Source organism: Pituophis catenifer, unplaced genomic scaffold (assembly GCF_029215685.1).
Source record: "Pituophis catenifer annectens isolate HBS135680 unplaced genomic scaffold, rPitCat1.0.hap2 SCAF_3, whole genome shotgun sequence".
Classification (NCBI taxonomy): Eukaryota; Metazoa; Chordata; class Lepidosauria; order Squamata; family Colubridae; genus Pituophis; species Pituophis catenifer.
In genome coordinates, this window is record NW_027256883.1 from 18,021,563 (window position 1) to 18,049,405 (window position 27,843).

The following is a 27,843-nucleotide window of genomic DNA, read 5'->3' on the forward strand; positions in this document are numbered from 1 at the left end:
TCTTTTTTTTTATTAGCCGTGTTTTGAAATATCCTCTTTTGTTTCCCAGCCTCAGTAACATTCTCTGCTTGGTCTCAATGAGGTGCCAGTCTTTGGAAGCTTTGCTTGGTTAGCCATGGATAAAATAACTTCCCTCTTGCCTGCCACTCAGAAATGCACCGACTCGAAGTTGGCAGCAGAGTAATCTCCAAAGTAATTGGCGTTCTTAGGAAAACGGTGTTAGGGTAGGCAACTAAAGGCTCTTCAGGTATTTTGAATCTCAATTTCCATAATCCCTGAATACTGCTCCCTGATTAGAGAAACCCAAAACACCAAGAGAATGCTAGGTGATGTACCCCTCACAGTATTTCAGCCACAGAACGTGATCAATGTGCAAGAGAAACATGTTCTTGTGCCTATTTCCTTTTCAGTAGAAATAAATTACGATTTTTGCCAATGCATTCATGTGAGAAATTTTCTTGAGTGCTCTATAATACCGTTAATCCTCAATTTATGATCACAATTGAGCCCAAATTTTCTGTTGCTAAGCAAGACAGTTAAGTGAATTTTGCCCCATTTTATGACCTTTGTTGCCACAGTGGTTAAGTGAACCACTGCAGTTGTTAAGTTAGTAACACAGTTGTTAAATGGATCTGGCTTCCCCATTGACTTTGCTTGTCAGAAGGTCACAAAAGGTGATCATATCAGTGGGGGGTTGCTATTGGTTCGCCCTGGCTCGGGTGAACCAGTAGTGGCGGTGGGAGGCTATGCCCACCCGCCTGGACGTCTCTGCGCAAGCGCCTGCATGCCCGCGCTCGAACCGGTAGCGAACAAAATTGAAACCCACTACTGGATCACATGACCTGTAATTATGTGCCAGTTGCCAAACATCCAAATTTTGATCAAAGGGATGCTGCAACCGTCATAAATGTGGAAAATGGTCATATATCACTTTTTTCAGTGCCGTGTAACTTTGAAAGGTCACTAACCAAAGGTTATAAGTTGAGGACTCCCTTTATATTATTGCATGAAAGATAATAACAGTTGCAAGAACAGTACTAGTACTAATACCCTCTTTTGGCTAAGGCAGGGGTGGGCAAATATGGCCCCTTTATGACCTGTGGACTTCAACTCCCAGAATTCCTGAGACAGCGAAGCTGGCTCAGGAATTCTGGGAGTTGAAGTCCCCAGGTTGTAAAAAGGCCACAGTTGCCCACCCCTGGGCTAAGGGGAACAGCAGTTCAAAAAATGGAGGGGGTGGGTGGGTGGCAGCAGCATTCCTTTTGGGGTCTCCAGAGTCATCCATAATAGATAGCCCCCCCCCCAATTTAGATCACCTCTTTGTCTTTTTTTTTGTGCTTAGCTCACCCATTTCACTTTTTAAATTGCTAGAACCATTCAAAATGGACTTTGTAGGAATACGCATCTTGTCAGGCTACATCAACTCCAGGGCATCCTTGATCAACTTTGTGCAACCATAGGGTACAATCATTCGGCCCCACAAAATTGCAAACTCAGATAGCTCCTGGCAGAGGTGGGCTTCAAAAATTTTTAGCAAAGGGTTCTCTGCTTGGTTGCTGGGTGAGTGTGGCCATGGTGGGCGTGGCCTAGTTGGCCTCCTGCACCGTGGTGGGGGGGTGTTTTTGCCCTCCCCGGGCTCCTGAGGCTTTCGGGAGGGCGAAAACAGCCTCCCCAGGCTCCAGAGGCCCTCCACAGGCCCGTTTCCAGCCTTCCCGAACTTCCGGTAGGCCCTCCCTCCGCGTGTTCCGTGCACTTACCTCACATCCAAAACGGACTGTCTGAGGACTCCTGGGAGGGCTGGGGTGGGCTGGGCAGGGCCAGCCAGGAGTGGATTTGGGGGTTCTCCGAACTGCAGAGAATCTTAGCTAGAGGTTCTCCTGAACCCCTGCAGCCCACCCCTGGCTCCTGGTTGATATCACTACCCACACATCACAGTGCCATTCCTTTGTGAGGAATGCTGGAGATGTGCAGGATAGAACATGGCACAACAACTAAAAAAACAGCATTTCCTTCTCTTCTATCTTCTAAACTCGCTCTAATTCCTTTTCTCAGCTATCCACTGCAGCCTCAGTCCAAATGGTATCGATCTCTCTGTGTGTACTGAAGGAATTAGCCTGCAACTTGAAGGTGAGCGAGTGGAACCAACCTCACTTAAGAAAGAAACCTCTAAGTTGCCTGAGTTGAAAGAAACTCTCCAAAGACAGTCCCTGGAATCAGAAGCATCTAAGGTGGGTAATATACCATGCTTCTTTCTTTCTTCTCTGCCTTCTTCCCCAATATTTGTAAGCTGTGACAAATTCTGGTCTGTATACAAGATGGGGGAAAAAAAATACCCCAAACAAGGTTGAAACTCACAGTATGTAATCAAAATAATGGATGCTCACCCACAGTCACCCCAAATCAGAGGTATGCTTGACCTGAATGGTCTTCAAAGCACTGCAAAATGCATGGAGGATTAGCGCTAAAAGAAAAAGCATGTTCTAGAACCGTGATGGCGAACCTATGGCACGCGTGCCACAGGTGGCACGCAGAGCCATATCTGTAGGCACACAAGCATTGCCCTAGCTCAGCTCCAGTGCGCATTCACGCGCCGGCCAGCTGATTTTCGGGCCTTCTGGTCCCACTGGAAGTTGGGAAACTGGCTGTTTCCTGCCTCCGGAGGGCCTCGGGGGGGGGAAGCCGTTTTTGCCCTCCCCAGGCTCCTAGAAAGACCCCACAGCCTGGGGAGGGTGAAAAACGGGCCTTCCGGTCCTACCGGAACCCGGAGGGCCTCCAGGGGGTGGGGAAGGTCGTTTTTGCTCTCCCCAGGCTCCAAGAAAGCCTCTGGAGCCTGGGGAGGGCAAAAAACGGGCCTACCTGTCCCACTGTGCCATCACGGGGGAGTATGGGGGGGCAGGACACATTTAATTATGGGTGTGGGAACACACACACGCGACCCCCTCACGTTCCCCCCCACTTTTGGCACGCGATGGCAAAAAGGTTAGCCATCACTGTTCTAGAATATGGGTGCTACTCCCAAAAACATCTACCACCCAGCTGATAGCTTCAAGCAGGCTCTCTCTGCTGAGTTGAAGGATCTTCAAGCAGGCTCTCTCTGGATCAGAGGTGGGGAACGTTGGCCCCTTTATGACTTGCGGACTTCAACTCCCAGAATTCTTGAACCAGCATGGCTCAGGTCATAAAAGTCATAAAAGGGACATTGTTCTAGATCATCCTGTTCTAGATGATTGGATTGGACAATCAGAATCACATTTATGCGTGCATAAGTGCACCAAAGTGCCTACCGCCCCTTTCCTACTGTCCCCATTTATTCATATCCATTTCATGTATTCATAATCATGTTTATACTTATATCTGTTATCTTATACATGCTTGACAAAATAAATTATATTAAATTTAAAAAAATGCAATTTTGCCAAGCAGTTCCTGAGACATCTCAGTACCATCTCATACCCAAAAGAGGTTTATAGCTAATAACTAATATTAGATCTGTTCAGTTGCAAGATGACCATAGGTCAATGCAGTGAGTGTGCTTTAAATCCCAAAAGGTTCAATCCTCATTTTCTCCAGCCAGAAATAGCAAAAAGATGGGAGCCTAGGAAAGGAAGAAATATTAAACAATATTTTTTTTCCTCTGGCTGAATCAGAATTAATTTATTTTTAAAAAAATTCTATGTATAAACCGAATCATTGGTTCTGCTCAAGCATAGAAGATTTGAAATCGGAACCTTCCTGCGTCTGTTTTGTAGAATATAATCTTCCTTTTACTTTTTATGCATTGTATAGTTTAAAAATTATTAACATTCTATTTTTAAATAGCTTAGAAAAGCGAGAATTTGCCGTCCGTGGGTGAGACGTCGGAGATGGCTCGGGAGTTCATGGCTTCCATGACAGCTATGGACCTGACCCAGTTAATTCATGGCCCTACCCACACAGGGGGAAACACGCTGGATCTGGTTTTTGTCTCTGGACAGTGGTCGAGGGATCTTGAGATAGGGGATATAGTTACTGAACCCTTGTCATGGTCAGATCACTCTCTCCTTCGTCTCGACTTTCGAACCGCTGCACCCCGCCGCAGGGAGGCGGAGCCGGTAAGATGGTTCCGCCCCAGGCGCCTGATGGAACCTGACAGATTCCAGATGGAGCTTGGGCCATTTCCTGAGGTTCTGGCACACGCCTCGACTGGAGACCTGGTGGCCGCCTGGGATAGGGCGGCTGCTGGAGCTCTGGATCGGGTCGTGCCTTTGCGGCCTCTGACCCGGCGCCGATCTCAATTGGCTCCTTGGTTTACCGAGGAGCTGAGGGAGTTGAAGTGCCGGAAAAGACGCCTAGAGAGCAGTTGGAGGGCCAGTCTTTCTGAATCTGACCGGACACTAGTAAGATCCCACATTAGGAATTACTTAGTGGCGATAAAAGCAGCGAAATGTAGTTATTTTGCTGCTCTTATTGCGTCATCAGATAATCGCCCGGCCGCCCTCTTTAGGGTGACCCGCTCCCTGCTCCATCAGGAAGCGCGGGAGGACCCCTTGGAGGGTAGAGCTGAGGATTTTGTTCAGTATCTGTATGACAAAATCACTCAGATTCGGGAAGATTTGGACTCCGACTGGGTAGTCTCAGGGGGAGAGACAGGGGCAGGTCTTGAGAATGTTATCTGGGATGAGTTTGATCCTGTGACTCCTGAAGACATGGACAGGATTCTGGGTAGACTGGACGTGACCACTTGTTTATTAGACCTGTGTCCTTCCTGGTTAGTACTGGCTTCCCGGGAAGTGACACGAGGCTGGCTCCAGGGGATTATAAACGCTTCGCTGGGTGAGGGTGACTTTCCCGCCTTGAAAGAGGCGGTGGTGAGGCCTTTCCTCAAGAAGCCTTCCCTGGACCCGGCAATGTTGGTAAATTATCGTCCGGTCTCCAACCTTCGCTTCGTGGCGAAGGTTGTTGAGAGTGTGGTCGCGCAACAGCTCCCCCAGCACCTGGATGAAACGACGTATCTGGATCCATTCCAGTCGGGCTTCAGGCCCGGGTACAGCACGGAAACGGCATTGGTCGCGTAGGTTGATGATCTCTGGAAGGCTCGGGACAGGGGGTGCTCTTCTGTCCTGGTCCTGTTAGATCTCTCAGCGGCTTTTGATACCATCGACCATGGTATCATGCTGCACCGGTTGGAAGAGTTAGGGGTGGGAGGCACTGTGTTGCGGTGGTTCTCCTCCTTTCTCTCTGACCGGTCGCAGTCTGTGTTGACAGGGGGACAGAGGTTGACCCCGAGGCCCCTCATATGTGGGGTGCCTCAAGGGTCGGTCCTCTCGCCTCTCCTGTTCAACATTTATGTGAAGCTGCTGGGCGAGATCATCCGTGGTTTCGGGGTGGAGTACCATCAGTACGCTGACGACAACCAGCTGTACATCTCCACCCCGGATCACCCCAACGATGCCCTTGAAGTGATGTCCCGGTGCCTGGAGGCCGTACGGATCTGGATGGGGAGGAACAGGCTCAGGCTCAACCCATCCAAGACCGAGTGGCTGTGGTTTCCGACGTCCCGATATAGTCAGTTGACGCCATCACTGACTATTGGGGGCGAATCATTGGCCCCCACAGAGAGGGCTCGCAACTTGGGCGTCCTCCTGGATTCACGGCTGTCTTTAGAAGAGTACTTGACAGCCGTGACCGGGAGGATTTTTCATCAGGTTCGCCTGATTCGCCAGTTGCGTCCCTTTCTGGATCGGGACTCGTTACGCACGGTCACTCATGCCCTTGTCACCTCCCGCCTGGACTATTGCAATGCTCTCTACATGGGGCTCCCTTTGAGGAGCACCCAGAGGCTCCAACTGGCGCAGAGTGCGGCCGCACGGGTGGTAATGGGAGCAACATGGCGTTCCCATGTAACACCCCTCCTGCGCGAGCTGCACTGGCTCCCGGTGGTCTTCCGGGTGCGCTTCAAGGTTTTGGTTACCACCTTTAAAGCGCTCCATGGCTTAGGACCTGGGTACTTGCGGGACCGCCTACTACCACCAATAGCCTCCCACCGGCCGGTACGCTCCCATAGAGAGGGGCTCCTCCGGGTGCCGTCAGCCAAACAATGCTGACTGGCGGCCCCCAGGGGGAGAGCCTTCTCTGTGGGGGCACCTACTATGTGGAACGAGCTCCCCCCAGAGATACGGAGGATCCCGGATCTGCGCACCTTCCGCTGCACTTTAAAGACCTTACTATTTCACCAGGCGGGCCTGGCCTAATTTTCTCCCTCTTTTATAAAAGATTTTTAATTTTCAAATATCTTTTAGTATTTTATACATTCAATTTTAAATTGGTTTTAAAAGTTTGGGGTTTTAAATTTGTTGGGGCCAAAATTATTTAATTTGATTTTATTCTACTTTTAAATTTTGTATGTATGTGTTTTATTGTTTGGCTGTGCACCGCCCTGAGTCCTTTGGGAGTAGGGCGGTATAGAAATCAAATCAAATCAAATAAATAAATAAATTTAAATAGAGAAAGAAAAAAAAACATCCTATTAATGTTTTTATAATCACAAATTAGGATGGCAGTATTACAAATATATTCTTTCTTAGCTTTTTCATCTAAAGGTGGATATAACATATCCATATAACATATAAAGGAAGAACCACTTCAACTCACATTAAAAAGGAAGAACCACTTCAACTCACATTAATATACTAAACAAATTAATTGTCAGGCATGTAAGACCCAGTCCACATGTGAAGCTTCAATTAACCTGATTTATTGCTAAAAGTTTATGCACAGGAATTTTCTCAACTAGCAGTCTGTACCTGCTAAGTTAGACACAGCCGGGTTAATGACACTAAGAAGGGTTGGACTTAGTTCTTTTATGGCTATGTAAGGATTTTAGGCTGATTCCCCTTTTCACTCTGCCCCCAGGTTTTGCCATCTCTTCCCCCAAAATTATATAGCTGCCCATTTACCAAAGGGAACTCAGGGCAGTGATATCTTGGAAACTGGCTGCCAAATGAAGCAGTTGGGTTGGCACATGACACTGTCTCGTGTCTTATTTAATTAGTTGACTGAACAGACTGCAATTGTCTATGTTTGCACAAAACACCAAGCCATAAATTCCTCATACTTCAATCCCTTAGAATCAAGGAATGGAGCCATAGATGCTATTCATCATCTGTTATGTCTGGGTTAAAATCTTCCATCTGAATTGAGATGGGCAGTGTAGAGAAAAAAAAATAGTTCTTCAGGCTAGATTTTGGCATCAATTTTTCCATTTAGCCCCAACCACTAGGACAAATCAGCCCAATAGGGCCATGGCAGGGAGGATGAGGAGGGTTAAATGGGATTAAAATCACCCATTTCAATTTTTAATTCCCTCCATCCTATTTCACCCCTAACAAGTAACTCAGCAAACAAAAGATTATTTTGGTTCTATTCCTTTTCATAAAAGCTTTGTCAAACCCTGAAGCCTGGGGTTTGCCATACTGGGAGAGGGAAGGAGACCCTGCACTGGTGATGGGGGTTGTAGAGATCCGGAAGCTGCAGCGGCATGCCAATGAATGCCAAGGACCAGCTGGTCGGCGGAGAGTGAGCCGCGGATCAGCTGTACAGTGGGGAGGTGGGGCAGTGCGAGGCAAGTGGCCTGCCAGGCCTCGGAGCTACAGAGAGAGACCCATCCAGTTAGCTTCCATGTGAGTGGCATCTTAATGCTGGTTTAGGTCTGGGACCCTTGAGATGCTCTGGGGCTGCAGAAAATTGGTAAAAGGTAAAGGTTCCCCCGCACATGTGTACTAGTCGTTTCTGGCTCTAGGGGGTGGTGCTCATCTCTGTTTCTAAGCCGAAGAGCCAGGGCTGTCCGAAGATGTCTCCATGGTTATGTGGCTGGCATGACTGAATGCTGAAGGCGCACAGAGCGCTGTTACCTTCCCATCAAAGGTGGTCCCTATTTTTCTACTTGCATTTTTTACGTGCTTTCGAACTGCTAGGTTGGCTGAAGCTGGGACAAGTAACGGGAGCTCACTCCGTTATGTGGCGCTAAGGATTCGATTCGAACCGCTGAACTGCCAACCTTTTGATTGACAAGCTCAGCATCTTAGCCACTGAGCCACCACATTCCTTAGAAAATTGGTAGTGGCCTGTAAATTCTGTATCTCATCTGTGAAAGAGCGGTTATGCCGTGCTCCAGATTCAAAGGCAAAAATTGGCTTGGGAGCAGACAGAGTTGCTCATTTAATGCTTGTTGGCAACTCCTTAAACAAATTTTTACTCTCCCTGGGTCCCTGTTGTGGCTGCAGATCTCAGATGAATGACCTCAAGACAAGGCATAGCTGCTCTGAGCGGCTACTGGCAGATGTTAATGTCTATCACTATGTGCTCCAAAACACCTTTTTTCTTTGAATCTGGAGGATGGACCAGCACAATTTTTTTTTTTTAATTTGATTTATATGCCGCCCTTCTCTGGAGACTCAGGGCGGCTTACAATGCGTTAAGCAATAGCCTTCATTCTTTTGTATATTTATACAAAGTCAGCTTATTGCCCCCACAAACTGGGTCCTCATTTCACCTACCTTAGAAAGGATGGAAGGCTGAGTCAACCTTGAGCCTTGGAGAGATTCGAACCAGCAGAAATTGCAGGCAGCTGTGTTAATAACAGGGTGCACTAAACCCCTGTACTATCAAGGCTCTTGAAAAACCAATGCTAAAAAAAAATCCCCCCACAGCATCTGGGATCAGGCAGCCTATTAAGCCCAGGTTGAATTATTCAGATGTTAGCTTAGCACACCAAGTGAATACAACTGTGGTGGCTGAGCAGATGATTTAAGCCTACTGTCTTTGTTGCTGGCAATGACTGCAGCTGCTGTGAGCATCGTTCCTTACCCTCCATTCTGCTGGAAGCTCAAAGCTTGATATTCAGAAAATGTATCGTCATGAAAAGCCAACCTTCTAGAAGAGAATACTTTCTTTTTAAAAAATTATTTAAGAGTGACTACCATATAATGCCAAGGGGTCTTACAGTAGCCCTTTTTGTGGATTGCCAATTGCAAAAGATATCAGATGTTGGCTGTCAATTGTCTACTTCAAGGGTCTTCCAACGTGGCAACTTTAAAACTTGTGGACTTCAACTCCCAGAATTCCTTAGGGAGTCATGCTGGCTGAGGAATTATGGGAGTCGAAGTCCACAGATCTTAAAAGTATCAAGTTTGGAGATCCCTTGGTGTACTTCAAAGGTCCTTTTCCTCAAATAGAGGTAGTCCTCAACTTACTACCACGATTGAGCCCAAAATTTAGTGAGGCAGTGAATTTTTCCCCATTTTATGACCTGTCCTGTCTTAGTTGTTAAGTGAATCACTGCAGTTGATAAGTTAGTCACCTGGCGGTTAAAGTGAATTTGGCTTCCCCATTGACTTGGCTTGTCAGAAGGTCGCAAAAAGGATCACATGATCTTGGGACACAGCAGCGGCAGTGGTAGGTTTCTACCAGTTCGCCCATTTCCGGCAAACTGGTAGCGACAGCGGCGGGAAGTTCCACCCTCCTGCCTGGACGTCATCATGGACCTCTGCGCATGCAGAGAAGGTTCTGTGCATGCACAGAAGCGCTGTGCGCTCTCGCAGTTCCGAACCGGTAGTGAAGGTAAGTGAAACCCACTACTGAGCAGCGGTCGTAAGTATGAACCAATTGCGAAGCATCTGAATTTTGACCACATGATCATGTGGATGCTGGAAAGGTCACAAGTGTGAAAAATGGTCATAAATCCCTTTTTTGCAGTTTATTTTATTTATTTTATTTTATTGAATTTCTATACCGCCCTACTCCCGAAGGACTCAGGGCGGTGCACAGCCATGAAATAAAACACATAGATATTGCAGTGCCGTGGTAACTTTGAACGATCACTAAAACGAACTATTGTGAGTCGAGGGCTACCTGTATGTGATTTCTGCTTCGGTTTCCCTTTCTTATGAATTTACTTTCTTTAAGAGAGGCAGAGTGTGTCTCCTTTACATACAGGCCTTATTGTGAGAAAAGGCAGTACAGAGTGATGAATGTACTTGCATGCTTCAGTCCAGTAATTAAATCTCTTTAAGGGTTTAGTACTGCTATTCATTACACCTGAGCAACAGTTAGAAGATTGTCATTGGGGAGAAAACTATGCCAAAAGATTATTATTCTCTGCTTTTCCGCTTGTAATTGGCTTGACATCGAGCACAGATGTTTTTTTTTTTTTACTTAAGAGTCGTAAACATGTTTTACACTGATTTGCTGACACCTCAGTTGATTCCTTTGCTAATATCAAGTGTCATTTAACAAATGCTGTCTGCATTTATCAACGTGGTTCTCGTCATTCTCCATCTCCTTCCGTATGGACAAGAACAGGGGCAGGACTTATAAAGGATCTTGTCCAGTGGTGGAATTCAATTTTTTTTTTACTACCGGTTCTGTGGGCATGGCAGGGGAAGGATACTGCAAAATCTACATTCCCACCCCACTCCAGGGGAAGGATACTGCAAAATCCCCATTCCCTCCCCACTCCTGGGGAAGGATATTGCAAAATCTCCATTCCCACCCCATTCTGAGGCCAGCCAGAGGTGGTATTTGCCGGTTTTCCGAACTACTCAAATTTCTGCTAATGGTTCTCCGAACTACTCAAAATTTCCGCTAACGTTCTCCAGAACCTGTCAGAACCTGCTGAATTTCACCCCTGATCTTGTCTTTTTTCCCCATGGAATCCAAGATGTATGGATATTGTCTTGTAAGTTTTGTGAGAAAACTAATGTAATAATATTGATTGATTGATTGATTCGATTTATATGTCGCCCTTCTCCGGAGACTCAGGGCGGCTTACAATGCGTTAAGCAATAGCCTTCATACTTTTGTCTATACCTGCTTAGTAGGGCTTTCGGCCCCCTCTAAGCGGTGTTCTTTTTAATACAAAGTCAGCTTATTGCCCCCGGGTCCTCATTTTACCTACCTCAGAAGGATGGAAGGCTGAGTCATCCTTGAGCCTGGTGAGATTTGAACTCACAGTAATTGCAGGCAGCTGGCAGCTAAGTGCTACTTAACAGCACTTTAGTCCGCTGCACCACCAAGGCTCCTGTTTGTGCTTCCTGTTTCCTTCGTGGAAAGGAAATGCACATGTTTACACATTCAGAAGTTCTGTGGAGGAGTGGAGAAAGGCATTCAAGAAAGTAGACAATATCATTTATGATTGCAATCAATGATTCCCATTTTCTATTCACTGTAGTTTTGTGTTCTTATTTGTTCAGTGTTTGGATTAAGGAAATACATGGTTATAGTCACACCGTAAATGGAAAAAATTGCATCTGGTTAGATTTATCCTGTATTGGCCTGATGTTATCTAAATGTCACATTTAGAAAACAGCTATACTTTAAAGATGCATCTGATAAGCATCCGATTATTCTATGTATCAATTTCTTTTTATCTGTTGCAAATATGCCATCCTGTTTAGGGCTATATTTCATTTCTCAAATTGTATCATCAGCTCATCTTTTAGATACAAGATATTTATCTTATCAGGAAATGCTTTAATAATTTGGTTGCTTCCAAGAAAGAAAGAAAAGAATCCGTACCAATAACTTTTATATGGGTTTGTACATATCTTTATTTCTTAAAGCTCGATGGGGCACAGTATTATATATGTTAATTCATGTATGAAAATTCTGTACAAAAATTGAATTCCAAACCCCAAAGGATTTGTGCTCATTGTAGAGTAAATGTTGGCATAACTGAGTTTCTTTTATATTGACTGTTAAAGATAGAATTAAATTTCTTCTATAAAAAGTAATTGCTGTATTGTTATTCTACCTTAGCCAAAGGCAAACTAATCTCAAAGTGGAAAAAAACCTTGCTTTAAAAAAAAAAATGGAGTAAGTAATGTGATCTCTTTATTGACAGGTTGTCCTACTGTACTTCTAGAAGAATCAAGAAGCTCCTTGGTATTTTGGGTGTTCTTTAATATTTTTCCACTATATAATTAATGTATAAGCAATGCTAACCAATAAATAAAATAAAATGATAATTGCAGCCTTCTCCACCAGGAGCCAACCTGCACGACACCATTTCACCTTCTTTGCTTTTCAAACGTTGTTCCAGTTTGCACCAGTTTTAAAAACATAAATCCACTAGCCAAATTAAATACTTAAAACGCAGATGTGTTAAATGTAGTCTTAAAATGTCACTACAGAAAGGGAGGCCCCCCACATCCTAGCATGTGGTAATGAATTTTAATTTACTTTGCTTTATTGAAAAGCATTATAGATTGCCATTAAGAATATAGTTCCCTTGAGGTGGTTTACAGATAAAAAAAAAAAAAGCCCAGTCCTATAGTAAAACTAATAAATGCTCATAAGTAATAATGAGACTATTAAAAGGAAAAACTACAATAATTGCGGATATGAAACCTGTTGAAAGTCTTGAGAGCTATCGAAGTGGTGGTCTAACAAATTAGCTGGGAGCTAATTCTAGAAAATTCTAGAAAAGAGGAATCATAGTAGAAAGGACCCTTTCTTGTCCTTTGCAGCCTTAAATTTGAGAAAGGTCTTCGTTATTGATTTGTCAAATCCCAGCCATTTTATGTCAGAAGACACAATTTCATGCAGACAAATCCAAGATCTAGGAATCAGAACTACACGTAATCCTCAATTTACGCCCAGAGTTGAGCCCAAAATTTCTGTTGCTAACTAATACAATTGTTATGTGAATTTTGCTCCATTTTGTGATCTTTCTTGCCCCAGTGGTTAAATGAATCACTGCAGTTGTTAATTTAGTAACACGGTTGTTAGGGGAATCTGGCTTCCCCGTTAACTTTGCTTGTCAGAAAATCGCAAAAGGTGATTCATGTGTCCCCGGGATATTGTAATTGTCATAAATATATGGCAGTCGCCAAGCATCTGAATTTTAATCATGTGATCATGGGGTATGCTATAAGGGTCCTAAGTGTGAATAACAGTCATAAGTCACTTTTTTTAGTGTCGTCATAACTTTGATTGGTCATTGAATGAATGGTTGTAAGTGGAGGACTCACACAAGTTGAGAGGTAATAGAATAGAACAGAACAGAACAGAACAGAACAGAACAGAATTCTTTATTGGCCAGGTGTGATTGGACACACAAGGAATTTGTCTCTGGTGCATAAGATCTCAGTGTACATACAAGAACCATTACATCCAGAAAGCCCATCTGAAGTTTTGTTATGAGAAGTCTAATTCCCAAACAATTCTTTAATAGCAATAATTATTTATTTTTTATTTATTTATTAATTTTTTATGCTTCCCGGCTCTTCTATAAATTGACTCTAGGCAGGTAACACAGAGAATCCTTAACTTACGACTGTAATTGGGACCAGAATTTCCTTTGCTAAGCAAGGGAGTGAGTAGTGTCCAATTTTACTACCTTTTTGCCATAGTAGTTGCGTGAATGACTGCGGTTGTTAAGTGAATCACAGGGTCATCAACCAAACCCAGCTTCCCCCATTGACTTTGCTTGTCAGAAGCCAGCAAGGAAGATCCCAAATAATAATTACCCTACCCTGGGATCTTGCGATTATTTAAGTACATGCTGATTACTAGGTGCCCAAATTTTGATCACTTGACTTTGAGGATGTTGTCTTGGTTGTAAATGTAAGGACTAGTCATAAGTCAGTTTTTTCAATGCTGTTGTAACTTCAAATGATTTCTAAATGAATGGTTGTAAGTCAAGGACTACCTGTATTTTCCATCCTCCTCCTCCTCCTCCTCCTCCTCCTCCTCCTCCTCCTCCTCCTCCTCCAAGTACTACTACTACTATTACTACTACTACTACTACTACTACTACTACTACTACTACTACTACATTTTACTTCCTTGATCTTTCTGCATGCACAAGGACTGAGGATCTTTCCAGGTAGGCCTTCTGAACCATCTGACTCAACCTACTATCTTGCTTCTGCAAATGCTTATCTGATTGCTACAGAACTGCAGTCTTACGATCCAATAGGTCTGGTCCTTTCCAAGCCTCAATTGAAGATATCTGTGACCTTGCTGATTCCCGAACTGTGAGGTCAGAATCTGTCAAGCACTGCTTTTCCAGTTCAGAGTAGAATTCATCAGATAGGCCCATAACATTATTTCCATAACATTTGGAAATAACAAAACAGTAAATTAACTCATTGTAGCAGGCTTAGCTACAATTAGGGACGTAGTAGCTCAGTGGCTAAGACGCTGAGCTTGTCAATTGAAAGGTCGGCAGTTCAGCAGTTCAAATCCCTAGTGCCGCGTAACGGGCTGAGCTCCCGTTACTTGTCCCAGCTTCTGCCAACCTAGCAATTCGAAAGCATGTAAAAAATGCAAGTAGAAAAATAGGGACCACTTTGGTGGGGAGGTAACAGCGTTCCGTGCGCCTTTGCCATTTAGTCATGCCGGCCACATGACCACGAGATATCTTTGGACAGCCCTGGCTCCTTGGCTTAGAAACAGAGATGAGCACCGCCCCCTAGAGTCAGGAATGACTAGCACATATGTGTGAGGGGAACCTTTACCTTTACCTTTAGCAGGTATGATGTGAACTGACTGCTGGGTCTACCAACATCACTGGGGATTGAGTGTTTTGACACTGTCTCTTAATTCAGCCCAATGTAGTCCACTATAGGAGTCCAGCCTGTATGTCAATAGTATATCTACAACCTAAGCAAAAAGGGGCTTTATTGAGCTGCAGGTAATGTAACTGTCTGTGTTGATAAAAACACCCCACAGTAATTCTGCTGTCACTTGAGCTTCCTCAGTTAAGTGCAGGGTTCAAAAGAATTCCCAAATTACTCCCCTGAAAAAGCATTGAGAAAATAATCAAAAGTACTAGCAAAAATGGTGTTGTGTTCTTTCTTTCAAAGCAGACCACTATATTTCTGGGACTAAGAATTAAAGTTTAATTTAGACTTTGAATCACTTTGTACATCAGGGAACGTATGCGTCTGTTGTTCAGAGTTATTATTATTATTATTATTATTATTATTATTATTATTATTATTATTATTATTATTATTAATTCAATTTATATACCGCCCTTCTCCTATTGGACTCAGGGCGGTGCATAGTTGCATAGCCAATGGTGGGATTCAGCCGGTTTGTATCAGTTCGAGTGAACCGATTATTAAATTACCCACCCCCCGCTATCAAAGTGGATTCTGGGCGCTGTGCTGCAATGGAGAAATGGGCAATGGAGCAGCTGGCGTGAGGGAAGGAGAATTCCGCTTTCCCTCTTTCTTCTCCCTGCTTCCCCTCCTTCCCTTGTGTAGGCCGCTCTGTTTACCATTTCTCCATTGCAGCGCAGCATTCAGGATCCACTTTGATAGTGGTCGGGGGAGTTAATTTAGCAACTGGTTCACCCAGAGTCAGGTTGGACTTCACAGGAGTCTCGTCCCGCATGTGGGGCAGAGCTGGAGGCCGGGGATAGGCCACACCTCCCACGACAGCCAACCTGACCCTGGCTGAACCGGTTGTTAAATTATTTGAATCCCCCACTGTGCATAGCTGTTGCACTTATACTTCTCCGAATGTTAAAGTTCTGATTAGGAGATGCTTAAACAACAAAGCAAAGAAAATGTAGAAGACATCAACCAATCAGTAGGCAGGATGTTCATCTCCCCACAACATGTAATTGAGATTTGGGAGTGTGAGCATTGGGCCCATCTGCAACCATCTGCAACCTATACTTACCCATCAACCCTTTCACAGCGTATGGATGCGTCAACGCCTACACACAGTTGCAGACGAGTCTAAATCAAGGTTAAGTCAAAAATAATTCTAGAAGCTAAACATGATAGTGGCATTGTGCACGGAAAGTGAAATGGACAAAATATATGTGTCACTTTTCATGAGATGGGTTGCCATATAAATTTGATTAATAAGTAAAATAAACAAAATAAATATGTGGGTTGTACAAAGAAAGATGAGCATGCAATAGATTTATTGGCGATAGGTTGCTATTAATTTCCGAGATGGATTATACTGTAACATGTGGTTTCATTTTTCAGTGCTTTTGCTATGTGTAATTTGCCTGAGCATCAATTAATTGATACTTTGAATAACTAATTGTGTGTAATTAAAAAAAAAACTAATGAAGTGTTCCTATCATTTATGAAATGGAAGAGAAAATAGATGAAAAGTAAATGAAAGGAAAACATTTTTGAGACCACGTTTTCATATTGAAGTGTTTCCAATATTAATTGTATCACAAAAGTACTGAAGTACCTCTTTTTTGTTTTTGTTGTTGTTACAAAAAGCTATCAGCAGGTTTTGTAACAATTTTGCAGAGGATATTTCTAGTATTTAGTGATGAAATCGCATAATTGTTGGATGTAGTGGAAATGGTTTTGGGTTCCGCATCGCAGGAGAAAAATACATCTTCCTCCCCCAGTCCTTACCACTTTCTATAGAGGACGATTTAGAGTATCCTGTCCTATGGCATTACAGTCTGGTTTGGAAGCATTACTGCTTCGGACAGGAAGGCGATGCAGAGAGCGGTGAGGAGGGCAGAAAAGATCATTGGTAGTTCACTTCCTTCTATCCAGGACATGGCACATAAGTGATGCTTGAGCAGGGTCCGTGGGATTGTCTGGGATGCTACACATCCTCTTCACAACCTGTTTTCCTTGTTGCCTTCTGGGAAGCTTCATAGTACCTGAAGCAGGACATCCAGATTCAGTCACAGTTTTGTTCTATACAGTATCAACCTTGTGAACTCTCAATGTTCCTTTTTCCGCTATGTATTTAAAATGGACAGTGATTAATGTGTGTGTGTGTGTGTGTGTGTATGTATGTATGTATGTATGTATGTATGTATGTATGTATGTACGTACCCGTGTTTCCTTGAAAATAAGACCTTGTCTTATATTTATTTTGCCACCAAAAAAGCCACCAGGTCCACTGACTCATCTCACTTGTGCACGTCACCTCCCGGCCTCCTTTTGCTGTCAGAGGCCTTCAGGAACTATTTTTGCAGCCGGTGTGGCCAGCAAGGCTTTCGTGAATGCCTCTGCAGTTGATAACAGAACTCCAGATCAATCCAGAGATCTGTTATCGACTGCAGAGGCCTTCAGGAAAGCCTTGCTGGCTACAGAAGAAATGGGCTGGCAAGGCAGGGGTTGGGGCGTGCGAGGTTTGGCTGCAACTGTCCGAAGGTAAGTAGTAGGGCAGCTCCACACTAGTGGTTGGTTGCCGCTGCTTCAGACCAGTTCTATAGAACCGATAGTAAAACTGGCAGGAGGCTCCGTCCACCAACCCCGACATCATCAGAAGTGCGTGCACGCGGCCCCGTTGTGAACTGGTAGTAAAGGTAAGTAGAACCCAACCCTGCTCCACACCCCATCCCCACCCTAGCTTAATTTTTACCCGTGCACCCTGGAGTGGGCAGGGTCTTAATTAGGGCTTATTTTGGGGGTAGGGTTTATATTGGGCGCATGTGTAAAAATTGAGCTAGGACTTACTTTCTGAGTAGGTCGTATTTCCAGGGAAACACAGTATACACCATGCGTATATGCGTGTTATGTATGCTTTTGGGTAGATATATACTTTCTTTTGAGAGCAGGCAACAGAATTTCATTTTTAATGAGTGCCAGGGTGCTCACAGTAAAAAAATGACAATAAAGGTTATCTTACCTATCTTATCTTATAGTGTGGAACGACCCTTATATACTGATGAAAAAAAATTGCATGTTTATATTAAATAAATAACATATATCAAGGAATTTAACTAATGCTTAAAACCAATTAGGCATTTAATGCATCACAGCAAGCAGTGCAAATAACATTCACAAGATGGTCCAATCTGTGTTTAGAATAATAGATTCATTAATCTGTGTAATTATTTCTTATAAATCGTGCATTGTGAAATTGATTAGTGGTTACAAGAGCTTACTAAATTTTAGGAGTGGGAAAGACACTTCTGACATTTCTCAGTCCTTGAAAATGCTGAATTTTTTTTCAGTTAGATGTTTTAGCATGAGAGAAGGTTCTCTCTATCAGCCTCAAAATTAAAAATGAGCTTGCCTGTAAGTTTCTGTGTGTTCTTTTTCTTTTGGGTGGTTGCCCAGTTTTTGCAATTATTGTTTGTTTTAGTTTTTCGGGCAAACATAGAAATATTAAGAAAAGGAAAGATAAATTTTACTTTGCTGTAATTTAACCATTTATTAACAGATTGTCCTCGACTTGTAACCATTAATTTGGTGACCATTCAAAGCAGTGGTGAAATTATTATTTTTTTCTACTGGTTCTGTGGGCGTGGCTTGGTGGGCGTAGTATGGCTTGGTGGGCGTGGCAGGGGAAGGATACTGCAAAATCCCCATTCCCACCCCACTCCTGGGGAAAGGATATTGCAAAATCTCCATTCCCACCCCACTCTGGGGCCAGCCAGAGGTGGTATTTGCTGGTTCTTCAAACTACTCAAAATTTCCGCTACCAGTTCTCCAGAACCTGTCAGAACCTGCTGAATTTCACCCTTGATTCAAAGTTACAACAGCACTGAAAAAAAGTGACTTATGATTATTTTTCATGGTCATGTGATCAAAATTCAGCATATTTATGACGGTTGCAGTGTCCTGCGGTCATGTGATCCCCTTTTGTAACCTCTGACAAGCAAAGTCAATGGGGAAGCCAGATTCCCTTAACAACTGTGTTACTCACATAACAACTGCAGTGATTCACTTAGCCACTGTAACTTTTGGCAAGAAAGGTCGTAAAATGGGGCAAAAGTTGCTTAACAAGTGTCTTGCTTAGCAGCAGAAATTTCGGGTTCAATTGTGGCCGTAAATCAAGGATTGCCCGTATTTATTTGGGGAAATGTATATGGCCCTGAAATGCAAACCGTTGTGACTTTGGAAGGCCTGGAGACACCAAAACACAAAACAAACAGCAACATTAATCTGGAACCCAATGACAAGTTCCGAAATAAAAGACTCCAAACCTTGATGATGATGGTTAGAAGATGCTTAATCGGTACAGACTGACATCCATAAATAATGAAAGGAAATATTGTTGGAGCTATTGCTCCGTGCTCCCCACCACCTTATAAAGTCTTGTGCCTAAGCAGCCCATTAAAGCAGCCCCACCCTTCTACCCGTGCTCCTAATCCATGGCCTACCGCCCATACACTGGTCACACCCATCTCATTCCTACCTACTTCCTACTGGTACAGGGAATGTCAGCAAGCCACAATTACCCCCAATCAGCCCCAGTCCTGCCAGGACTTTCAGCTCCCAGTACTTTCAGGGCTGCTAGGCTTACTTCCTTCCCTCTGGGAGCCTCCCATCGCTCGGAGATGTTTGCAATTCAACAGTGGAGAAGGCTGCCGGCTGCCTTGTGACCTCATCCTTCCCTTCAGGAATGAGAGTAGGCTGTAGCAGTGGCTGGCGGCCTCCTGGAGGCAGTAGGAACAAGGTTAGCTCGGTGGGCTGTGGCAGCGCCAGCCGCACCGGGGCTGACACCCAAATTTATACCTCTTCAGTTGTATAATAATCCTTTATATGCCATTTATGGAGTTTCTGGAATTAGTTTTGCTGCATTTTTATCAGCTTGAATGGGAGGAAAAAGAATTCTCATAGAGAGCTCTTGATTTCTGGTGATTAGGCAGACATATCTATTTTATATATCTATTTTATTTATTTATCAAGGCACCTTCCTCCTCCTCTTTTTGCTCACAACAACAAACCTGAAGGATAGATTGGGCTGAGAGAGAATGACTGGCACAATGTCACCCAGCTGACTTTCATGACTAAGGCAGAGCTAGAACTCACGGTCTCCTGTTTTTTAGCCTAACCACTAGACTAAACTGGCTCTATACCAGAGGTGAGTTTCAGCAGGTTCTGACCACTTCTGGAGAACAGGTAGCGGAAATTTTGAGTAGTTCGGAGAACCGGTAAATACCACCTCTGACTGGCCCCGCCCCGTCTATTCTCTGCCTCCCGAGTCCCAGCTGATCAGGAGGAAATGGGGATTTTGCAGTAACCTTCCCCTGCCACGCCCACCATGCCACGCCCACCAAACCATGCCACGCCCACCAAGCCACACCCACAGAACCGGAGTAAAAAATTTGAATCCCACCACTGCTCTAAATTGATTTCTTCACAACAGCATGGAATTCTTTTGGCATTGTTTTCTTCTGGGAAATTTTTCAACTTCTTTGTCATAAGCACAGCGAGAATACTTGGCAGAATCCCACCCAAGTCTTCACCTGGTCTGTTTCTGCTTAGCTTTCTAAACTATCAGCCAAGGTCAGCGAGGCACTGCTATCTCTTCTGACTACTTTGCCTAATATTGGCACTGCATTTTTCCTATTCTGTGCTGATGCTGACTGCACTTTAAATTAATTTAAGGAAATTCTGTCTGGAATTAGCAAGCTGCCAGGTCTTCAGGCTGCATCGCTAGCTATTCTGCCTATCGCCATTGAATAGTTCCCTGCAGCTGTGCCCTCCCAACTTTCTGAGTCGGAAAGGAAGTGCCAATCATTTTCCTTTCTGTAGTCAGACCTTACTGAATATATAAAATGCTACAGTGGATGAAGTTTTGGGATTTGTGGACTCAATGCACCTGGAAGATATCAGATTGTGGAATGAATCATGTCCTCCAACTTTTGGGCTTCACACATTACATTAGGCTCAGCTTTCTTTAATTTTATTTTTTTAATAAGCCACAAAGATTGGACTCACACTGTATGTTAATCTAGAACACACAAACAAATAAACAACCTCACACCTCCCCATAATATACCTTAAAGTCATGTTTGACCCAGGGGTGGGCTTCAAAAATTTTAGCAAGGGGTTCTCTGCCCAGTTGCTGGGTGGGTGTGGCCATGGTGGGCGTGGCCTTGTCGACCTCCTGCACCATGGCAGAGGGTGCTTTTGCCCTCCCCGGGCTCCAGAGGCTTTTCCTCAAGCCTCCGGGAGGGCGAAAACAGCCTCCCCAGGCTCCGGAGGCCCTCTGGAGGCCGTTCCTGTTTTCCCAATCTTCCGGGAGGCCCATTTTTCGCCCTTCCCAAGCCTCTGCACGCACCCTGCACTTACCTGTATCCAAAATGGGCTGCGTGGGGACTCCTGGGAGAGGCGGGGTGGGGTGAGGCCAGCCAGGAGTGGGATTTGGGGGTTCCTGAACTGCACAGAATCTTATCTAGAGGTTCTCCCAAACCCCTGCGAACCCCCAGCTGTCCACCCCTGGTTTGACCCCTAGTTTTGGTTCTGCCTACTATAACTTCTAATCACAAACAAGAAACATAGTTTCTGAAGCTGCATGAAGATAGGAAGATAATTTTAATTAAAATGAGATTTTTGGGAGGTTGGACATACTGTAATTTTGGCAATCGGTCTGCAAGTCGATAAAATATGTACTGCTCTGGTTAAGTATTCCTGTGGATTCTCTTATTCAAAGTGTTTGTCAAGAGATACCAAAGGCTTCCAGATATTTTGTGGCCTCTGAAAAGCCTGATTTAAAGAAACCCAAAACTTCCATCTGTATCGCTGCAAGAAAAAGGTTTGTCAAAATGTACGATTGGAAAGCCGATTTATGCTACCCGACAAACAGATATCTAATCCTTGGTATAATGCTTGAATGCTGACAAATATTAAGACAATGCCTTCGCGATTTGCATCTATTATACATGACAATTTGGTGATTGACATTTTGATAATGTGCAGCACAAGTGGCCACTTTAGGAGGCAAAAGGACTTGCAGATTAATATTCCATTTCCCAAGCTTGAAAAGAATGATAACTTATTTTTGCAGCACACATTTATACTGAGCGCAAAGTATATTTACGTTGCTGTTCCAGAATACGAGACGTCACTTGAAATATTTCCTTTATCTCTAAATTACAGACGTATTGCATTAATTCTCTCTTCCACTCACATGTCAGAACATCCTTTTGTTTTGTCACATTCCAGTTTTTTCCGCTAAGCTATTGTTGAACTGATCAGTTTATTATTGCTGATGTCAGAAATGATTGGATGGGATACATTTTCACTGAATATTAATGACTGGGGTTGCTTTTTTGCTTTCAGAAATCTACATAGAAGTGCATAAAGGGATTTTGATAGTTTTTTTTAAAAAAAAATTAATGAAATGAGATGGACTTTTTATATTGAGAGGGACTTTTTACATTTACGTGGTCCTTGACTTGTGACCAAATTGACCATGACTGAGCCCCAAATTTTTGTTGTTAAGGGAGGCATTTGTTAAATGAGTTTTGTCCCATTTTACGACCTTTCTTGTCACAGTTGTTAAGTGAATCAATGCCGTTGATAAATTAGTAACCCAGTTGTTAAGTGAATCTGGCTTCCCTGTTGACTTTGCTTGTCAGAAGGTCGCAAAAGGGGATAAATATGAACCAGTTGCCAAGCATCTGAATTTTGATCATGTGATCCTGGGGATGCTGCAAAGGTTGTAACTGTGAAAAATGGTCATAAGTCACTTTTTTCAGTGCCATTGTAACTTTGAACAGTCACTAAATGAACTGTTGTAAGTTGAGGACTACCTCATTGTTTTAAGGGTGTGGGAGGATGTTATAGGAAAGACACGTTGGAGGTTGCCTAAGAAATTCAGGCTGAAAATCTTACATTTGACAAAGCACAGATAGTCCTTGAATTACAGCCGCAATTGGGACCAGAATTTCTGTTGCTAAGCAAGATAGTTGTTAAGGAACCATGGTGGCGCAGTGGTTAGAGTGTAGTACTGCAGGCTACTTCTGCTGCCTGCTGGCTGCCTGCAATTTGGCAGTTCGAATCTCACCAGGCTCAAGGTTGACTGAGCCTTCCATCCTTCCAAGGTGGGTAAAATGAAGACCCAGATTGCTGGGGGCAATATGCTGACTCTGTAAACCGCTTAGAGAGCTGTAATGCACTGTAAATAAGTCTAAGTATATAGACTTATAGGTATATAAGTCTAAGTGCTATCGCTATTGCTAAGCGAGTTGTGCCCATTTTTACAGCCTTTTGGCCATAGTTGTTAAGTGACCCATGCTGTTCTTAAGCGGATCTTGCTTCCTATTGACTTTGCTGGCTGGGAAGATTGCAAATGGTGATCACATGATCTCGGGATGCTGCAACCATTGTAAAATCATGCCAGTTGCCAGGTGCCCAAATTTTGATCATGTGACCAAGGGAATGCTAAGACAGTTTTAAGGATAAGGAGTGGTTGTAAGTCACTATTTTTCAATGCCATTATAACTTTGAATGGTTGATAAATGAATCATTGTAAGTCAAGGACTATTTATATGAACTAGATCAGGGGTCAGCAACCTGCGGCTCTGGAGCCACATGTGGCTGTTTCACCCCTCTGCTGCGGCTCCGTCACTCAAAATAAGCATCACTACCACCAATGTGCGACACCTGCCGGCACACGATTTATTGAGCTTTTCAACCCCCGGTAGGCCAACCATGGATAAATCCAAGAAAACAAAAGTTTCAGAAGAAAACAGAATATTTAATTCAGCTACGTATGCTCAAGAAATAGTCAGGCATGGGAAGGGTTTTTTGGCTCCCGTTTTTTTCTTTTTGGTGGGAAATGGGTCCAAATGGCTCTTTGAGTATTGAGTGTTGAGTGTTGCAGACCCTGAACTAGATCAAGGGTACACAACCCAGTAGTGGGCCATGAAGGATTTCCAACTGGGCCATGGAAATGGCCAGCGAGCGTGCACACACACATCGTCACTTGCACAAGCAGTGGGTAGTGAGTGGGTACGAGTCTGCTCTATTTAAGTGAGTTAGTAGGCGTATGTGTACTTGCTGGACATTCATGCAGAACCATCCCCTCCCTCCGCAAAGCTAGAAACATTCAGGAACTCTGAACTAGATTGTGGAAATACTATACTTGAATACATTTGTTAGCCTTAAAGTTCCACAACTTCTTCAGATATTGATGACACTAAGCAAGCATCACATTTCAGTGCTGGCGAGCAAATTGCCAGAAGATGAAGAGACACAAAATAATCAGAAACAGGCTAGGTTCATATCTCTATACATCACGGTGAGTAATACGAGGAAGAGAAATAATTTGATTTTGCTTCCTGGATTGTCTATTTGGTTTGAAAGCTGTAGTTTATGAGTTGCATGACTGAAAGCGAAGAACAAGCAAGACCAGGTGGGGAATGCACCCCACATCGAAATCCCATCACAGTCATGCAATCCAGATTGGAGGGGGGTCTGTAAATGTTTCACTGTGACAAATTGGATTCTGTGGAAATCATAAATTTACTAGGTTAAAATTTTCTCCCGTTCTAATTTGGACTTGTTTGGAAGCTGGTTTGTTTTTCATCCTGTCTATTTCATAATGGCAATATTCTGTATTGAATTCTTGTATGTGCACTGTTATGAATTTCCTTGGAAAGAATAACCAAGCAACGACACTATAATAAAATATAGCAACTTTCTACTTAATTTTGTTATGGCTAGCAAGATGATCATGTTCCTAACTGTTGTGACCTAGGCTCACTTAGTCATTACAGGACACAATTAGTCTCAAACAAAACTGTTTTATTATAACAGCTGAGAATTACTTCATTCCCAGCTTAGTCCAAATTTATTCCAAAATAAATCCTTCAGAAAAAATCCTTCAGGCTTATCACAAACCTTTATCTTCTTTGGCACCCTGCCAAAGACCTTTCTTGGCAAAGCCCAACAAAGTTCAGAAACAAGAGACGCCGACTGGAAAACAAATTTAGCAATGTTGCTTTCCTACATAGAGCCCAAGAGCCTTTGCTGCTCTTTTAAGCCTTATGGGAGGGGCCAGTCATCTCCTGGCCTTACTCCTGAGTCATCCCTTTTGCTTTAACTGTTTGTGTCTTCTGGCAGCTCTGTGCACGTGTGTACTAGGAACAGGCTTCTACAGTTCCTCTGCCTCTCTGCTGTCCGACTCTGGAGGCCCCAGAGTCCGCACATCACTCCCAGATGGCCCTGGCCCCATCTCTGCTTCTGACGCAGAGCCCTCGTCCGGGCCTTCCCCAGACTCCAGGACTGGCCCATGGTCCTCCACAGCCTCCTCACTGTCCAACTCCGCTGCTAGCTCCGCGAGCTGCTGGCAGACCACAACACAAACTAGAAATATGCTTGTGATGTAAGAATAAAGTTAATTTCAACCTAATTATTGTGTAGTGAGCTTCAGTAGGCAAGAAGCAGACCAGCATAACTACAACATTTATTGACTCAAAACTGGAACTGAGGAACAGCAGACAAATGCCTGTAATTTATACTCTAGGCCCCCAGGGCCTTAACCAATCATAGTACTTGAAAAAACCCACCCAAATATGAATGTTTCCCTCCAAAACAGTTGGAGTTAACAGTTAGGGTCATCTAAAGGTTAATTTCACTTTAGCAGGGCTTAACAGAACTATACCTATTCAATACATAACACTAATTACTCTTCCTTTGAGAGGTGATAAACTTAGCCTGGACTATGTTCATTTTACTGTAGTTAAAATTACTTTTAAGTTAATGCCACATCCATTTGGAATTAGATGGAGTCAATGGGACTCAGGTTAACGCATCCCCAGATTGTATTGGCAACCACGTATTAAATTTTGTATTAATTTTGTAGCAAGTGGCACATGATCTGAAAGTAGTGTATATTCATATCAGTTCTTTGTTTTGGTGAAATTGCTTTTGGGTCAAGCTGTGTATTATCTGCCTGCCTGCCTGCCTGCCTGCCTGCCTGCCTGCCTGCCTATCTTTGAATGAGATTGACTCCTAGCAATTGCCTAGACAGGTCTGTGATGGCACAGTGGTTAGAATGCAATATTGCAGGCTGACTGCTCACTGCCAGGAGTTTGATCCTTGACTCAGTCTTCCATCATTCCAAGGTCAGTAAAATGAGGACCCAGATTGTTGGGGGCAATATACTGATTCTATAAACTGCTTAGAGAGGGCTGTTAAGCATTATAAAGCAGTATATAAGTCTACGTTCTATTGCTATTGCAGGCTGCTTGACAAAATGTTTGGAAGTAGTTTGCCATTGCCTGCTTCCTAGGGCTGAGAAAGAACGACTGGCCCAAGGTCATCCAACTGGCTTTATGCTTAAGGTGGGAATAGAATGCATAGTCTCCCCATTTCTACCCTAATGCCTTAATCTGTACATCAGACTGGATATTTTTATATCCAAAATAGGGACATTTTACAAAAAATGTGCAAAAATTAGATAACTTACCTAGATCAGTGGCTGGTTTCAAATTTTTTTACTACCGGTTCTGTGGGTGTGGGTTGGTGGGCGTGGCATGGCTTGGTGGGCATGGCTTGATGGGTGTGGCAGGGGAAGGATACTGTAAAATCTCCATTCCCTCCCCAATCCAGGGGAAGGTTACTGCAAAATCCCCGTTTCCTCCTTATCATCTGGGACTTGGGAGGCAGAGAATAGATGGGGGCAGGGCCAGTCAAAGATGGTATTTACTGGTTCTCCAAACTATTCAAAATTTCCACTACCGGTTCTCCAGAACTGGTCAGAACCTGCTGAATACCACCTCTGACCTAGATACAACTTAATCACAATTGGAGTAAAATCTTTGAATTATACTTAAAAGACTTTGAGTCATTTGCTGATTCTCTACAACTGCAGAAAACAGTGGGCACTGAATCCAACATTCAATAAAATTCAGCCTCTACATATGTCCTGATTTTCATCCTTAAATTCAAATTTAATGGACATCCAGCTTTAGCAGACCCCTTTTTTCTTCCTAATCGGTTTGGAAAAGCGAGGTTTTACTCTAATGCATTTTTGTCACCTTTTGTATGGTTTGGATATTAATCACTGCTCCATTGTCTGTGTTAGACTGTACATGATTTTTTTTATGGTTTGTCAAGGAAGCAGCTGCCAACTCTAGACTCCAGGATGAAAGAGTGGGCTGCTTTTCTGACTCCCGCAACTCTTGCATTTCTGCAATTGATCTGTAGGATTGAGTCTGGAGTAATCCAATTAAGTGAGCAAAGAATTACATGACATACATTGCCATCTATTATTTGCTTATCTCAAAAGGAGTTGGAGGACTCCCCGTGATCAACAAAAGCAAGAGGAAAGTGGTGGATTAATTTCCTTTAGCTCTAACTGTCAATATACTGAAGTAGAAAATCAAATCTCATGTCCTTCAGAATCCAGCATACCAATTCTCGCTTCTTACTTTTTCTTTAACAACTTAATCACGAGAAGAGCAAAATCATTGTCTCAGACTCAAAAGAGTGACTTTAGCAATTTGCTCTAAATGGGCTGGGGCTGTTTTCTGCAGTTCTGTGCAACTGTAGGGAACAATGAAGGCTGAATTCAGCATTCAGAAAAATCCAGCTTCCCCATTTGTCTTGATTTTCACCTTGAGAGCAACCAGGGCTCTGATAAAGACAAGGAAGAGCCACCAGTCAAAATACCGGTTCAGCATCTAGTTCTGCAACTGATTCAGGCTAAGACGAAGACATGAATCCAGGTCTAGACTACATGTTACTGTTATGGCCCGCCAGCTGCCAGCAGAGCTGGCGGCAGACTCAGACAATGAGGAGGTTGGGGAGGAAGTTGGGCCAGCGCTGGAATCTTGGAAAGGCTCTGCGTCGGATGCTGAAACAGAGCCAGGGCCGTCCAACATTTCCCAGCCACTGGAGAGGCAGCTGCCTTTGGAGGCTGATATGTGTGAGGAGGAAGAACAGCTGGGGCCTGTTCCAGATGCACCTATGCGCAGAGCAGTTAGAAGAGGTAAGCAATGGAGGACAAGGAATTGACTCGGGAAGCAAAGCACATGTGGACCAGGGGTGAAATCCAGCAGGTTCTGACAGGTTCTGGAGAACCAGTAGCAGAAATTTTGAGGAGTTCGGAGAACCGGCAAATACCACCTCTGGCTGGCCCCCGAGTGGGGTGGTAATGGGGATTTTGCAATAT

General features: G+C 43.7%; 1 protein-coding gene across 1 annotated transcript in view; it reads left to right on the forward strand.

Moving 5' to 3' along the window:
• SAMD12 (sterile alpha motif domain containing 12) overlaps window positions 1-27,843 on the forward strand; it is a 317,116-nt gene that overhangs the window by 31,873 nt on the left and 257,400 nt on the right. Inside the window, exon 2 of the mRNA XM_070942042.1 lies at window positions 2,053-2,228. Within this exon, the coding sequence (XP_070798143.1) occupies window positions 2,053-2,228 (176 nt within the window). The remainder of the gene's footprint in view (window positions 1-2,052; window positions 2,229-27,843) is intronic.